At 44.6% G+C, this 12,411-nt stretch overlaps 1 protein-coding gene across 1 annotated transcript; it reads left to right on the top strand.

Annotated features, from left to right (window-relative positions):
* Positions 1–2,968: 2,968 nt before the first annotated feature.
* Positions 2,969–6,545, top strand: LOC121305652 (zona pellucida sperm-binding protein 3-like). Its single transcript, XM_041237347.1, has 9 exons — positions 2,969–3,391; positions 4,070–4,182; positions 4,289–4,392; positions 4,777–4,954; positions 5,027–5,147; positions 5,222–5,313; positions 5,782–5,885; positions 6,198–6,311; positions 6,502–6,545. Exons 1-9 carry the CDS (start codon positions 2,969–2,971, stop codon positions 6,543–6,545), a joined length of 1,293 nt encoding a protein of 430 aa, XP_041093281.1.
* The last annotated feature ends 5,866 nt before the right edge of the window (positions 6,546–12,411 follow it).

The raw sequence follows: 12,411 nt of genomic DNA, 5'->3' as shown, positions 1-12,411 counted from the left end.
ATTGCACCCCCTCTATATAGAATGAACTCCCTCAGCTTCATAGAGTCCAGTGAAAGCTGCTGAATAATGTTCCCTTGTTAACATATTGAATTGCACCCCCTCTATATAGAATGAACTCCCTCAGCTTCATAGAGTCCAGTGAAAGCTGCTGAATAATGTTCCCTTGTTATCATATTGAATTGCACCCCCTCTATATAGAATGAACTCCCTCAGCTTCATAGAGTCCAGTGAAAGCTGCTGAATAATGTTCCCTTGTTAACATATTGAATTGCACCCCCTCTATATAGAATGAACTCACTCAGCTTCATAGAGTCCAGTGAAAGCTGCTGAATAATGTTCCCTTGTTAACATATTGAATTGCACCCCCTCTATATAGAATGAACTCCCTCAGCTTCATAGAGTCCAGTGAAAGCTGCTGAATAATGTTCCCTTGTTAACATATTGAATTGCACCCCCTCTATATAGAATGAACTCACTCAGCTTCATAGAGTCCAGTGAAAGCTGCTGGATAATGTTCCCTTGTTAACATATTGAATTGCACCCCCTCTATATAGAATGAACTCCCTCAGCTTCATAGAGTCCAGTGAAAGCTGCTGAATAATGTTCCCTTGTTAACATATTGAATTGCACCCCCTCTATATAGAATGAACTCCCTCAGCTTCATAGAGTCCAGTGAAAGCTGCTGAATAATGTTCCCTTGTTATCATATTGAATTGCACCCCCTCTATATAGAATGAACTCCCTCAGCTTCATAGAGTCCAGTGAAAGCTGCTGAATAATGTTCCCTTGTTAACATATTGAATTGCACCCCCTCTATATAGAATGAACTCCCTCAGCTTCATAGAGTCCAGTGAAAGCTGCTGAATAATGTTCCCTTGTTAATGTATTGAATTACACGCCACCGGTATGTGGTTTACCATAGAACGAAAAACTGCCAAAGTAATCCTAAAATTCCAGGTGATGCAAAACTTTTGGCCTTATCTGTGCAAGAGAATCTGTCATACAAAGATTTCTTCTTCTTGCAATTGCATGGGCTTTAAAGGTCACGTCAGTGATTCTCTACTGCCACCTCCTGGATGCTTTATGAAGCTGCACCTTCTAACATTTGTTGATGGAGAATGAGTGAGGAATAAAAATAATAATAATAAAAAAACACAATCTACTGCCCTCCTCTGGACTGACCCAGTTACTACATCTCTCCTGGGTCATTCCATCTGCCACAGGTGCAGAGTGTTTGAAAAAAAAAAAAAAAAAAAAAAAAAAAAAAACCAAAAGTTAGAGTTACAGCAACCGAACACACACAAATAATTACAGGAGAAACACCTTTTGTAACAAAAGTTCTGCTTTTGTGGATAAAGGAAAAGTTACAAGAAATAGATCCAAAAAAATGCAATTAATAGATAGTTGAGGCACTTTTAGCATTACTGGTTGGGATATTTGTCAACGAGATTTTAACATGATTCTTTAGTGACTTCTGACCATTCTTCAACGCAAAATTATTCCAGTTCAATCAAATCACGAGGACTTCTCTTGTGCACAGCCCCCCCCCCTCCTTTCAACTCGTACCAAAGATTCTCAATCGGATTTAGATCGGGACTCAGAACCTCGATTTTATTCTTCCTTATCCATTCTGAAGTAGAGGTGTGCTTTGGTTCGTTGACGCGTTGAAACGTCCAGTTGCGCTTTAAATAAAATTTTGTGGCTGAGGGTTTCAAATGATTAGCCAGCATCTTTTGGTATGCTATGGAATCCATTTGACCATGTATTGGAACTGAATTGCCTGTGCCATTAGAGAACGAAACAGCCCCATAGAAGGACAGTACCACCTCCATGCTTGACATTAAGTATGGTGTTCTTTTGTAAAAGACTTTCTCCAACCGTATCGACTCTCAGAGTGACTAAACAGCTCGATTTCTGTTTCATCACTCCTCAAAACCTTGGAGCAAAACCCATATCCATCATTTAAATGCAGTTTTTCAAACTTTAAGCGATTGTCCTTGTGACGTTTTCCTTGGAAGACCTTCACCGTGCAATACTCGACCTATGGTTGAAACGGAAACCCCCAAAAAACTAAACCTAACAAATTTTAAAAAATCAATAATCAATAAACGAGCTTGGCTCTATTTATACCACAAAGGAGTGCGTGTTTTTTTAAATGAATTAATTAATAAAGTGGGTTAATTGAACAATATCCTTTTTTAGAGGAAGTGCTCGATGTTAATCGCTTCTACTAATTGTGATTGTCAATTACACACATAGACATAATACATTTAATAGAGGTGGCTATATGTAGATAATATTAATATGGCGTTAATGCTAATTACAACATAACACAGTAAGATTTCAAAAACGTGAAATGTTATTATTCCGGACTGTTATATCATTGATCTGTCATAAATTATATCTGAGGTATATAGTACTAATTCAATCTAGTCGTATTGATATTTTCTCCCACGATGCTCCTATCAATTCAGCTTATCAATTGCAAGCGTATCCAAAAAGGGATTCATCTAGAGCAGCGCCTCTCAAACGCGGTCCTGGGGACCCCCTGCTGTGGCTGCTGGTTTCCATTCTAATCGAGCGCTCAATTACTTAACTAGACCCTTAATTGAACTGATAAATGGGCTTAATTAGACCTTTTTACTTGTTTTCAGCTCTTGAACGGTTGCATATTTCAAGTCAGCTATAGCATTTGATAAGTAACTTGAACTGCAACTGTCAAGAGCTGAAAACAAGTACAAATGCATGATTAAGCTAATTCAGTTCAATTAAGCCAGCAGTCATAGAGATTCCCCAGGACTGGGGTTGGGAAGCCCTGTTTTAGACATTCTCACGCGTAAAACAAACAGGACAAACAATTAGCATTTCAAAAAGCACCTGTTTTGAGTATAAATTGACCGGTGGCTGGTTATATATTTTCATTGTGGGGTAGTGATAATACTTTTATGAAATGGGCGTTGAAGGGAAAATGCATGTTTGTGTGGCCGTGTTATTGAGCATTTCATGGGCTGCCCTCTGCTCCAGCTACCGCAGTCATTTCGAAGACACTAAAGAAATCTTCCACAAGCAACGCCAGAAAGCGGCTGTCCTTCACGAAAAACTACCGACGAACTACCTTCAGAAGGGACCCTCCCGGGACACCTCTGTGTACCGGAGCGTGGGCCGGGCCGTCTCTCCGCTGGCCACGGTCACGGTGCGCTGCGGTCAAGCTAACATGCGCCTCAACGTTAGCGCCGATCTCTTCAGCAACGGCCGCCGGGTCAGTGGCACCGATCTCCGGCTAGGACGGGACCCCGCTGCCTCCGGGGCTTGCAGACCCGCTCTCAACATCGTTGCTTCTGCTTATTACGTCATTGACACCGCGCTTCACGCATGTGGAAGCTCTCTGCTTGTAAGTGTTTAAATATTAATGTCTGGGAGACTTATTATAGATGACCATTGCTGACTACGTGTTTAAATTACCCTTTATTTGGTTTGTACTTAACTAATAAACTAGTTTAAACTTTTTTACGCTATAATATCGGTGCAAGAAATAACTGCTCTAATACGTTAGACCTTTAATAGAAACGATGTTCCATTCCCTATGGCTTCATTACGCTGAACACGCAATGCTGTCCTGGGTTTACCTTGTCTTACCGCGCTTGACCGCTTGGGGGCGTTTATTTAATCGGCAGCTTGAAGTGTATTGGTCAGGCGGAATGGTAATCAATATTCGGCTTACGGTCTTGCTTTCTAACGCGATTTGAACCTGTGTGCATAGAAATGCAATTCAGGCTTCTGTGGAATGAATGCATTTTTTTGGGGGTGAAGGAGGGAGGTGGGCAACTTTTGCATCGCGGCTTCACTCATTCGAGGTCAATACGGTGTTGATTAGCCATAGCGTGTTATTAAACTCGCTACTGTGCAAGGGGCATCTTCTTTCCATTGTGTGTCATGGATTCCTCCTCGGTGTTGAGGCGAGTCTGGTCCGTTTTTCAGACAGTCGGTTTTGGGGGCGCTGTGCACGGCAGTCTGCGTTTTGCAGTACCCCGAGCTTTCCTTTTTGAGGAATTCTGGATTTCCCTTGCAGATGACGTCAGACAAACTGGTCTACACCAACGTGCTGGTTTACACTCCCCCTGCTAACGACGTCATCGTGCGAACCAACGGTGCCGTCATCCCTATCGAGTGCCACTACCCGAGGTGAGGGAAGCCCGTTTCGTGTCCACGACGCTGCCGCCCAGTGGTGGTTTGGGTGAACAGTGGCGTAAGTCTCCTGGTTTTAAGTAAATATCTTCGAATCCCGCAGGAAACACAACGTCAGCAGCCAAGCACTCAAACCGACCTGGATCCCGTTCAGCTCCACTAAGTCAGCCGGGGATGTCCTGGAATTCTCCCTTCGGCTCATGAGCGGTGGGTAGTGTAGCCTAAACTCCTTCCCTGTGTTTATACTGGCTAAGCTCGTGGGCATGTGGTATAGTAAATTTCCCTATCTGTACAGGGATGGAAACAACTCCTGTTGCAGAGCAGTGTTGTCATTCCAGGTTTAGTAAAACCAGGAATGGGTCAAACCGCTATGCAACGGGAGTCCAATTTTCATCCCTGCTGTTTGTGGTAAAGCGAACAAGAATATCAAGACTAAGCTAGTTTTTTTTTTTTTTTTTTTTTTTTTCCAAAAAAACTCTGCTTATGAATACTGCTGGCTATAACGATCAGGATATCCTTGAGCAGCTCTCCCAGTGTAGCCGACTGGCTGCTCCAGTGCCTCTTTCTGAAACTGCTTCATCTCGTGTGCAGATGACTGGGTCACTCCCAGGATCTCCAACGTGTTCTACCTGAACGACCCGGTCCGGATCGAAGGCTCGGTCAACACCCAGAACCACCTTCCCATGAGGCTGTTCATTGACCGCTGTGTGGCGACTCTGGGACCCGAGCAGGACTCTGGCCCGCGCTACGCGATCATCGACTACAATGGGTGAGGGGTGGGTCCCAGCACACTGACCCCCTAACCCTGCACCTTCTGTAACTCTCTCTCTCTCTCTCTCAGCTGCCTGGTGGATGGTTCCTCTCCTGACTCCAGCGCTGTGTTCCGCTCCCCTCGGATCCAGCCCAACAAGCTGCAGTTCAGTGTACCAGCGTTCAGATTCCACAGGGAGGCGAACAACCTGGTGAGTAACACAAACTACCTCAAACTCTCTTTTAATCCTGCTCCATTATTCTCTCTCTCTCTCTCTCTCTCCAGATATACCTGACCTGTCACCTGAAGGTCACTGCAGTGGAGGGCACCCCTGACTCTGCCAACAAAGCCTGCTTCTTCAACAAGGTTGTGAACAGGTGAGCACTCGGGAGACACAGCAACTGGAAAGGCAGCAGAGAAATAAGGGTACTTCAGCATGATCGCAATGTTACCCAGTTAGTGTACTGGGGGGTTGGGGGTTTCCTGATAGTTCTGTACTTTAAATATATTGTACAAAATTATTGTAGCTGTCAAATAATTGCAGTTTTAAATGTACTTAATTACAAAGTGACTTGGGTAAATGTACAGTAGTATGAGACCCATGTAAAATGCTAGTGGAGTTTGCCTTGCCTCTTCATTTTTTTGAAGCACCACAAGGTGGATTTGCAGAACTTCTCTGCTATCCCAGTTCTGTGTGGGGGAGTTGTGTCTTCTAACCCTAACCCCCTCACCCTTGTCCTGGTCTAGTCTGGGGAACTATCGGAGCTTTTAAAACCCTTGGCTGCTGTAGTGTCTGCTCATGCAGCTTGTCCCCCCCCCCCCCCCCCCCCTCTTTCTGTGTGCAGTTGGTCTGCAGTGGAAGGCTCTCCTGGGGTGTGTGCCTGCTGTCAGACTGGGACCTGCCCGTCCTCCAGAGCTCGAGCGCGGAGGGACCTGCAGCCTGTGCTTGGTAAGACCAGTCATTCTCTGGGGTCTCTCTCTCTGGGGCATTTGTTTGTCATGGTTGTGCACATCATGCCCCCCCTTTCTGAAACTGCTTGTGGCTTTTAAACCAGGTTTGTCTAGATATATGGAGGAGGGAGCCTCAGGGCGCTCTCCCTCTCTCGAACCGTTAACCATGATACTAACCCCTCATTTGCATCCCTAATTCTGTTTAAATACCCCACTGATCCAGTTTGAATTTAAGTTTTGCAGCTGTGTGTTGGGCAGCTCTTTGTGTTGGTTACTTCGTGCCCTGTTCACACCCCTCACTGTCTCTCAGAGCTGACTGGAGCAGACGCCTCTCTGGGCCCCCTTGTGATCCGGGACTCCTTCCCAGGGGAGGGAACACCAGGACTGGGCAACCCTGTCTTCAGAGTGGAGGAGAAGGGGGCAGGTAGCTATGAAGGAGTGGGTTGACACGGAGGTGGAGAAGGTCATTTTTTTTTTTTTTTTTTTTAATATATATCTCTATCTCTACCTGCATGAGAACCTTGAAGTGATATATTAAATAGGTTTTAGAAATGGGTGAACCACTTAATCTCATGCATTTTTAGCGTGATGAGGCTGTTGTAATTTGTGTCCAGGTGGGGGTTTTGGATCTGTTTTAGGATTGGTCATCGGGGGGTGACGTTTGGTTGATCGCTGCCGTTCTCGTTCCAGGAGCTGTGGGCGCCCGCACGGCTCTGCTTGGTGGGGTTTTCCTGACTGTTGTGTCTCTCCTCCTCTTCCTCCTATACTGCAAGCACAGCAGCAGGGGAAGCAAATGTGATAATAAAACTATAGAGCTGTACCTTGTCTCCTGTCTTATCTTCCACCACACTGTGCATCAAATGGGCATTCAAGATGTCGTTTTTTTTTTTTTTTTAAATGCAGAATGTCAGTGGCTTTTAACCAGGGTTCCCCAGCAAGGTAAGAAGCTTGCTGTTACAAGTCCCAACCCAGCTGCGATAGGAATAAAACTCCTGTTGCGTAGCGATCTTTTGTTTTAGCCCCAGTGTGTGTATAGGTAACAAGCTGTGGGGTGTCTTTACTAAAAGCAGGTCTAGATCAAACTGCTGTACAAGGAGTCTTCTATCAGTGCTGTTGGGGCATAAACTATTCCATCTCGTGCTGCTATCCCTTCCTGAGTTTATAGTAGAAATGCATTCTTTATTAAAACTTGATTGCTGCAGTGTGGTATGCATTGGCTCCCTCCCCAGGAATTACAAGAGCAGGGATTTAGGTGTGTCTCGAACTCTGCCTCGAATGCTATATAAGGGGGATCAAACCCAGATTAACCCCAGTCTCGGGTTCCCTAAGCTCCTACCTCAAGAGCTGTAGTGCTGGTTTTGAACCTTTCTCTGTATTTAGACCCACTTCTCCGATTTAGGGGCGTGACGAGTCAGTTGGAAAGTCAGGCCTGTTCTCAGGGATGGTTCCAGCTGTGTTTAAAATCCCCAGTCTGTGCGGAGGATGGGGACACGAACTGTTTGTTCAGTAGCCCTCGCTATCGCAGGTCACCCTGGAGGACCTTTTCCCACGATTACGCCCTCCTGGCGCCGCTCCAGCCAGCTTCCTTTCTGTGGTGCGGCAGAGCTGCGCGATTTCAATAGCCGGTGTTAACCTTATGTATTTAATCGGATGTCAGCGTTTTTGTAAATGCCACTGTGCGTTTTGCAAGAGGCGGGGGGGCAGTTTCCTTTTGCAATCTATCCCAACACAGGAGTGATCAAAGCTGCAGTCCGCGGCGCTTTTTAAAAAATATATATATATATACATACTCACAGTAGCAGCGCATCTATTTCAACTGAAGTACACTTCCTAAACCGCCCCACCTGCTCATGTTATAGGATCTGAGAAATGAAAGTGAGCGTGTAAATGAATACGTTAAATGAAAATGCTTCACGGTGGTTTGTTTGTATTTTTTTTTTTTTTTTTCCTTAGTGCAGGTTAATTAAACTCCAGAACCCAATTATCTCCGCATGGCTGCCCCTTTAAAGCAGCGTTGATAATTAAACGCGTCTGAGTCTGCCTGATCCTGCTTCGCGTTGGTGTAATGCGAGGTCAAGCCACAAGGGGGCTCCACAGCATCACGTTGGAGGAAAACGCAGAGCAGTTTCATTTAAACCCAAGCTTGTAAACAGAACAGTAATTACAGTGCACTATTTGTAAAGTGTGTGTGTTTTATTATTACTTATGGAAGTCAGTCATTTTTTTCACCCCAAAAAACGATTAAAAAAAAAAAGTTAGAAACTTTTTTTCAAAAGCAATAGGAACCGAAAACCAAAGCGAGTCTCATTTTAAACAGCATCTAATCGACTTTTTTCGACAATTATATATATTTTTCTAAACTGTTTGACTTAAACTGTCAGCCAGAACCCCCCCCCTTTTATAGGTTTGAATCCGGGTAACTGAAGACTTCATCTAAAACAAAAATCAATACAAATCCTTTGGCTGGTTTTGAAATCCTCTGCTGGCGATGCGGGGTCGAGGGAGTCTGTCCTGGTCCTGGCTCGGGTAACGCGTTGGCGAGGGGAAAACCCGGCTGCAACATTCAACAGAGACCTCTCGACGTGTCCCCTCACCCTCTGCCTGCATTCGTGCGCTGCTTTTAGCTGACTGAATGAATCTGGAGACTGCATTGCCCCCGGCTCTTCTCTCACTCCACACCCCAGGGGGTATCTCTGAATAAATAAGTGCCCTGGGTGGAACAAATAATCGGGGGAACTAATTATCAATTACACCGGGACTGGCCGAAGAGTTCTGCCTTTTTGTTTTGCTGCTTCAAGTTGAATTTAAGGACTTTGGGCGTTAATGTTATTTGTAGCCCACGCCGTTAGTTTCACTAAGTTTGGGGTGGGGGGTTGCCTCAATACCTCCCTCAGCATTGGTCTAGAAAGACAAGACACTGTGTTAACAAGGGAACATTATTCAGCAGCTTTCACTGGACTCTATGAAGCTGAGGGAGTTCATTCTATATAGAGGGGGTGCAATTCAATATGATAACAAGGGAACATTATTCAGCAGCTTTCACTGGACTCTATGAAGCTGAGGGAGTTCATTCTATATAGAGGGGGTGCAATTCAATATGTTAACAAGGGAACATTATTCAGCAGCTTTCACTGGACTCTATGAAGCTGAGGGAGTTCATTCTATATAGAGGGGGTGCAATTCAATCTGTTAACAAGGGAACATTATTCAGCAGCTTTCACTGGACTCTATGAAGCTGAGGGAGTTCATTCTATATAGAGGGGGTGGAATTCACTTTTTAAAGGAAAGACTTTTTGCATTGTTTCTTATTTGCTGGGTAGGAGGTAAGCAGGCAGGATGCAGTTTTTTCCCAGTTATAAATGCATGGAGCAGCCTGCCAGGTAAAGCAGCAGGACAGAATGGTCTTTTCTCATTCCCAACCTTTTCCTATGATCTAGAGCAGGGCTTCCCAAACCCGATCCTGCACGGGACCCCACTCCGCCCGTGTCATCTTCTGGGCTTCATTTTAAACTGACTTAAATCAAACCCTGATTTGAACTGATAATCTGCCTGGTCAGACAGCTTTTAGTTGCTCTCTGCTGACAAAAACAAAAAAAAGTTTTGAAGTTATTCTTAACTTGTGGTTGGGAAGCTCTGGTCTTCTCTAGCCATCTCCTCTCTCCCTCTCTCTTTTTCTCCTCTTCCCTCTCTCTCTCTCCACCTCCCCCTTTCTCCCTCTCCATCTCTCAGAGGAGGAGTCTGTAAACTAAAAGCCTGACCCCAGCTGCCGTTTTAGAAGCTGCTTACACAAAGCAGCCTCTGTTTGGTCTTGATTGCTGTGCTTGATTGTAGGAAACAGCTGTCTCTGATTCACACACCAGCTCTGGAACTGGGGAGGACAGCAATTTGTTACTCGATTTCACCTGCCAGAAAAAAAAAAAACAAAAAAAAAACAGACTGCTCCTTTTTTATTTTTTTTATTTTGCTGAAACAAGTTAATGCATTTCCCTTAGAAAAGTTCACCACAGCATGCTTTACCAGACCTCTTTGTGCTTTACAATGCTTCCCTATGCTTTACCACACCTCTCTGTGCTTTACAATGCTTCCCTGTGCTTTACCAGACCTCTCTGTGCTTTACAATGCTTCCCTATGCTTTACCAGACCTCTCTGTGCTTTACGATGCTTCCCTGTGCTTTACCAGACCTCTCTGTGCTTTACAATGCTTCCCTATGCTTTACCACACCTCTCTGTGCTTTACAATGCTTCCCTGTGCTTTACCAGACCTCTCTGTGCTTTACAATGCTTCCCTATGCTTTACCAGACCTCTCTGTGCTTTACAATGCTTCCCTATGCTTTACCACACCTCTCTGTGCTTTACAGTGCTTCCCTGTGCTTTACCAGACCTCTCTGTGCTTTACAGTGCTTCCCTATGCTTTACCACACCTCTCTGTGCTTTACCACACTGTGTATTTTTGTGAAAGTGTATTTGTTTAAATCTCTTTTGAAATGAGAAAATGTTTGCCAGATGTTCTTTAACCAGAAGAGAGAAAGAGAAACAAAATTTCAACTTTCAAATGAAATCAATCTCGGTCGTCGAAGCCGGTAGCTTTTCTGCTCATCGCTCAAGATAAATAACCCTCTTCAAACACAGCAGCCAGAGCCCCCAGTAGCCTCCTCTCCTGACAGGAAGCCACTGGGAGGATGTGTGATTAATACTGGTCAGCCAACAGGAAAGGAGAAGCGAGCCCTCACTGCAACCCGAGGAGGTCAGGACTCAGGGCAGACTCACTTTCAAAAGCGAGGCTGTTTTTCTTGTCTGAGAAAAATACAACTCACCCACCCCCTCCACGAAATCTGGTTTCTGTTTGTTAGATTTATAACTCCGCTGTATTGTTTATTTTTTTCTTTAGCATCGAATCAATGCTGCCCCCCCCTGTCCTGGACCCAGCGGTTAATATTAATATAATCAAGGGCTTTGTCTTTCGTTTCCCTGTACCAAGGTTCAAAGGGTGAAGTGATTATTTCTCTTGCAAACCTCGCTGTCGTGTTCAAAGGAGGTGCCAGAATTACTGTGAAAAGGGAATTTTTTTTACCAAAAGAGGCTTCCAAAGTTCAATGTCTATTATTATTATTATTATTATTATATTATGATTAGTTTCACAACTTTTGACCTTTTTTTTCTGCCCGTTTTCAACTTCCAGTACTTTCATTTTAACTTTTTTTTTGGGGGGGGGGGGGGGGGGGGGGGGGCATTATTCCACTCCACGTTTATTTAGCAGCTAAAATGAGACTATGCAAGACTTCACAGTCTGGACCGGACAGCGTGACTTCGGGCAAACCTGGTGTAGATTCACTTCCTGTGCGCTGAAAATTGCAATCCCTTATGCACTGGTGTCAGCGGGGACCCTAATACCTGTTGCACAGTAATCTAGTGCAGCGTTGGGGAAAGATTCAAAAATAAGTCTGTGAAACTTTTTAAAAAAAAAGTGAATAAGCTAATTAATGGAGCTTTGGTTCTGCTCTTTTATAAAGAGGTTTTTAATTAGTGATTTTTTAAATTTTATTCAGCAGGTTGCATGCGATTGTAGGAAACAAAATTATTCTGTAGGGGTGAGGCAATAGAAGGGCTTCAGCTGTACATGACGAACTCTGAACTCTGTATTCCATCAGGTCAAGGCTGCTGATGTCATGATTTCGATAGAAAGATTTTTTGGCAGCACTGTACGTCTCTCAGTATGCTTACTTTCTCCTGGTCAAATATGTTTTAGCCTCTCCAGTTAGAGCCAGCCCTATTAGAGGTGTGGTTCTTCTTCTTCTTCTTCTTCTTCTTCTTCTTCTTCTTCTTCTTCGTTCATTTTGTAAGCTTTGCAAGAGTGTAAAAGCATGCACATTCACACACCTCTCTGCTTTCTCTCCACGCCCCTCTGCACCGTGCAAACTGGGTCAAGGGGCGTTGGGACACAAAGCAGAGTGCTGTCTTCCCATTAGGGGAACAGCCAAACTTACTCTCCCTGTCCTAACAATGCAGGGCGGTCTCTCACTGGATCACTTATCCTTCTCGGGGAAGCCAACTTCAAATACCTTCCAAGTCATTAGTGCTGAGGGGGGGGGGGTTTGTTTAAATGAGAGACAGGGTGGGACAAAACTTTGATCTCGTATATCTTCTTCTTCTTTAGTTGTTTATCAAATGCTTTTATCCAAAGCGTCTTCCAGAGACTAGGGGATATTTTATATGAAGCCTCAACCATGGAGAAAAGTCAACCGTCCGTTTCGGAGTTCTTTTGAATTCCGGTTCTCTGGAGCGGCTAGGAAAAGAGAAAAGGTGAGCCTCTGGAACAAGGAAAACATGTCTCCCGTCTCCTGTCTCCTGTCAGCGTCTCAGGGGTGGCTTTCTAGTGATGTGTTTGTACAGCGCTGTCTGTCTGCTAGAGAAAGCTAATGGATCGGGCTCTGTGTGTGCTGATGTCAAGAATGAAAGACCTTGTCTTGTTCTGATCCATGCCCACCCCCTCCGAGGGGCGATGATTGATTCTCCGCTGGCTCTT

Source organism: Polyodon spathula, chromosome 44 (assembly GCF_017654505.1).
Source record: "Polyodon spathula isolate WHYD16114869_AA chromosome 44, ASM1765450v1, whole genome shotgun sequence".
Lineage (NCBI taxonomy): Eukaryota > Metazoa > Chordata > Actinopteri > Acipenseriformes > Polyodontidae > Polyodon > Polyodon spathula.
Note: the sequence above shows the minus strand (reverse complement) of the source record. Positions and strands in the feature narration are given on the sequence as shown.

Coding starts and splice junctions, on each gene's coding strand:
- LOC121305652 (XM_041237347.1), top strand. CDS start 2,969: ATGCATGTTTGTGTGGCCGTGTTATTGAGCATTTCATGGGCTGCCCTC. Junction 4,955..5,026: donor GCGATCATCGACTACAATGG/GTGAGGGGTGGG, acceptor TCTCTCTCTCAG/CTGCCTGGTGGATGGTTCCT. Junction 5,314..5,781: donor TTCAACAAGGTTGTGAACAG/GTGAGCACTCGG, acceptor TTCTGTGTGCAG/TTGGTCTGCAGTGGAAGGCT.